This window comes from Sinocyclocheilus grahami, unplaced genomic scaffold (assembly GCF_001515645.1).
Source record: "Sinocyclocheilus grahami isolate Dianchi unplaced genomic scaffold, SAMN03320097.WGS_v1.1 scaffold9611.1, whole genome shotgun sequence".
Classification (NCBI taxonomy): domain Eukaryota; kingdom Metazoa; phylum Chordata; class Actinopteri; order Cypriniformes; family Cyprinidae; genus Sinocyclocheilus; species Sinocyclocheilus grahami.
In genome coordinates, this window is record NW_015512735.1 from 4213 (window position 1) to 7619 (window position 3407).

Here is a 3407-nt window from a genome sequence, read left to right on the forward strand (position 1 = left end):
GTTACAAATGAGGGCGTCCTCATTTTGTAACAACAGTAAAAAAAAATCAAAAGCACATAGAAGCATGCAAAAAAGCAAATAAAGTGTTGTTTGTTTTTAAATTGTAAAAATGTTGAAAGTTTAGACAGATTTGTTTGTGTGTGTGTGTGTGTGTTCCACCTGCTGGCTTGCATTCTCTGGAATGACTGCTCACTTGAAATTTAGATTGCATATAGCAGATCACTTCGGTTGACTAACCTGCCAACAGGAGGGTAGCAAAGGCTCTTTGATTTCAATATAGACTTTCCATTCAAAATATACAATATCTAGAGAAGACACTTGATTATACGTTCATTTTCATTTCTGCTGATGTTTGGTTATTGCAAGAAGTGAAAGCAGAGTCCAGAATGAAATATTTTTTACTTTTATTCAACAAGGATGCAATAACAATGTTACAAAAATAAAAAACTATTTCAAACTAATGCTGTTCTTTTAAACTTTCTTTTAATCAAATAATCTTGGGGGAAAAATAGATTTCTGGATCATGTCACAATGAGGACTGGAGTAATGGCTGCTAAAAAGCTTTGCCATCACAAGAATACATTACATTTTAAATAAAATATATTAAAAATAGAAGACAGTTATTTTATTTATTTTAATTGTATTTTATAAATTAGTGTTTTTACTGTATTTTTGGAGAAACCCCAGGTTTTTTATCCTACTTACAGAAACTTGATAAAGTTGTTAGTGTGAGTGAAAGTACAGAACCTTTTCTTTGTTCAGTCATCAAATGTAGCCATCAAGTAGTGATCGGTAAGCAATAGCAATAATGAAAGAAACTGTCAGTGCTGTGTTAAATTCTGTAAATAGTAAGCAGTGCAGTTGATATAAGAAGATTTTATGCTCTGTAGCCACAAAAAGCCTGAGACATCAAATATCAATAACACTTTGTGCGGTTCCCATTACAGTAACAGGAATAGTGGACTTGGTAACAGCTGCGTTCGCAGTTCTTCCTTAGGTGTAGTGTGTGATAGTGCTCTTTGCAGTTTCTCACTGAGAGGCTTCCCTCAGGATAAATGTCTAGTTCTGACTAGTTCTTTTCAGTTATGTGTCATTCTTATGTGAAATACTGAAGTTTAAAATAAATATAAAATGTAAATAAAAGGGCATAAATTAATGAAGTTAATTTAGGTCACCTAATTCGAGACTTCACACGTTAACAGTAAGGTTCAGAAATGTACACTAAGAGCATTGTGTTGCTTTGGTTTTCAAGAAACTCTTGATTTTACCTACACAGATTATCCTCATAAATATGGAGCAGAAGGTGGCTGTGCAGATCACTCTGTTTTTGAGAGGATGAAGAAATACCAGGCATCTGCAGTGGAAGAGCCCACCCAGGTCAGCGCCAACACCCCTTTACACAACTCAGCTGAACACCACTGATATCACCAACTAGCACCATGATTCTGATCTCAGATATTTGGAACATTTCCTGTTTCCCATGGTTCTGAATTTCAGATTTCAATTTGATACCTTGCCTGAATATATCCATAATTCATCAGATATAAATTAGATATAGATGATAAATTATAAATGAGAAATGCATTATTTTTATTATAAATAATTATACATTATTTTATCTGTGCCTAAACATAAATGTTTTTCTTTTCAGCCTCCTCAGTGAATTTTTTTTTTATACATCCTGCTTTTTTTTTCTGCAGCATATGAACCACGTGATTGACAAAGAGATGGCTGATGGACCAGTGATCCTGAGGAAACGTCGTGCAGCACAGGCAGAGAAAAATACCTGTCAGCTCTTCATCCAGACGGATCACCTCTTTCACAAATACTACGGCAGCAGGGAGGCTGTAATCGCACAGGTACACCTAAAGCACAGGAGACTTAGTGGTATATGGTACCTGCAGTTTTTTATATTGTACGTTTATAGGGTTGTTCTTTTGGGTTGTGCAGATTTCCAGTCATGTGAAGGCCATTGACTCCATCTATCAAAGCACAGATTTTAAGGGCATCCGCAACATTAGCTTCATGGTGAAGAGAATCAAGGTGAGTGTGTTCTCTCTTTCTTCAGTCTACTTATTAATATTATATGTATGTCATTCCCTAGTGAAATATTATGGATTAAGTGTAATTTGTAATTACTGATGCTAATGTAAATATGTCTGGAATATAAACAGGATATTCTTCTTATTGACTGTGATTTGCTGGTTAGAATACAAGTTCCATCAGAGGGGTTACAGATCTCACCCAGGATTGACCAGATGTCAATAAAAGCTTGTCATTCCTGTACTGCAGCTCTTTTGAAGACTTGTATAGTTCACTTTTTAGTCCCATGCTGCTTCTTTTTTTTTTTTTTTTTTTTTGTGCTGCTTAAGGGGGCGTTCACACAGAATGTGTTTAAAAAAACGTTTTGGACAAAAGTGTGTGTTTTGATGTACAAAAACAGAACTGATTGTAACTTGACACAGTGTTTTAACACAGCATTCCTGCATGAGATGACAAAAAAACTCTGTGACATCTGTCTAAGAATGTGGACACAATATTAACATATCTATCCTGTATCTCATGTATACTGAACATAGACTGCAGACTGTCTGTTGTATTAAACTGAAGTTTGTTTGCATTTTCATTTCAGATCAACACTACCGAAGATGAGAAGGATCCTTCTAACCCTTTTCGATTTGCCAACATTGGTGTGGAGAAATTTCTTGAACTCAACTCGGAGCAGAATCACGATGACTACTGTCTAGCCTATGTCTTCACAGATAGGGATTTTGATGATGGAGTCCTGGGTCTGGCCTGGGTCGGGGCTCCTACAGGTACGATCAGAGACGAACATACAAAGTCTCCGCAGTTTTGTCTCTTGAGAGGTTTTATGTGTGTGCGAGTGACCTAAATGAGTGTCTGCTAATCTGAAATGATATCAGCATGCATGTCAGGAGGTGAGGCAGTGCTGAAGACCTGCGAATCAGATGTGTTGTTGATGAGTATCAACACTGATGCTTGAATGTGGGACTAGCCATGTCGTCTCCATTAACCTCAATACACAGTCTGACAAGAAAGACCTCACACTGTTTGTGTGTGCGTGTACTATGCTATACTTTGAGGGCGTAACTGTTCCTTGAAGTTAGCAAAATGTATCCTTTGCAGGAATTTGCATTTGGAAAATACATTTAATTAATAAATATTTATTATTATTATTAATTAGGAATTAATTATTAATAATAGTAATAATACATTTATTTGTAATAAACATGTAAATAAATACTGAAAATAAATAAAAAATGCTAAATATTTAAATTTAGAGCTAGGTTTAGGGTAAGTCTGTATTAATTATATTTAACTTATTAAGATAATATAAGTCTACGAAATGTCCTTATTTAGATAAATGTGTTTAAATGGCATTGATT

General features: G+C 35.1%; 1 protein-coding gene across 1 annotated transcript; it reads left to right on the forward strand.

The window, feature by feature from the left end:
• Positions 1-1276: 1276 nt before the first annotated feature.
• On the forward strand, positions 1277-2816 carry LOC107578296 (disintegrin and metalloproteinase domain-containing protein 10-like; the record flags this gene model as incomplete). Its single annotated transcript, XM_016264262.1, has 4 exons — positions 1277-1377; positions 1701-1859; positions 1951-2043; positions 2633-2816. Coding segments are annotated over 4 exons (537 nt in total), but the record flags the coding sequence as incomplete, so codon positions are not given.
• Between the last annotated feature and the right edge of the window lie 591 nt (positions 2817-3407).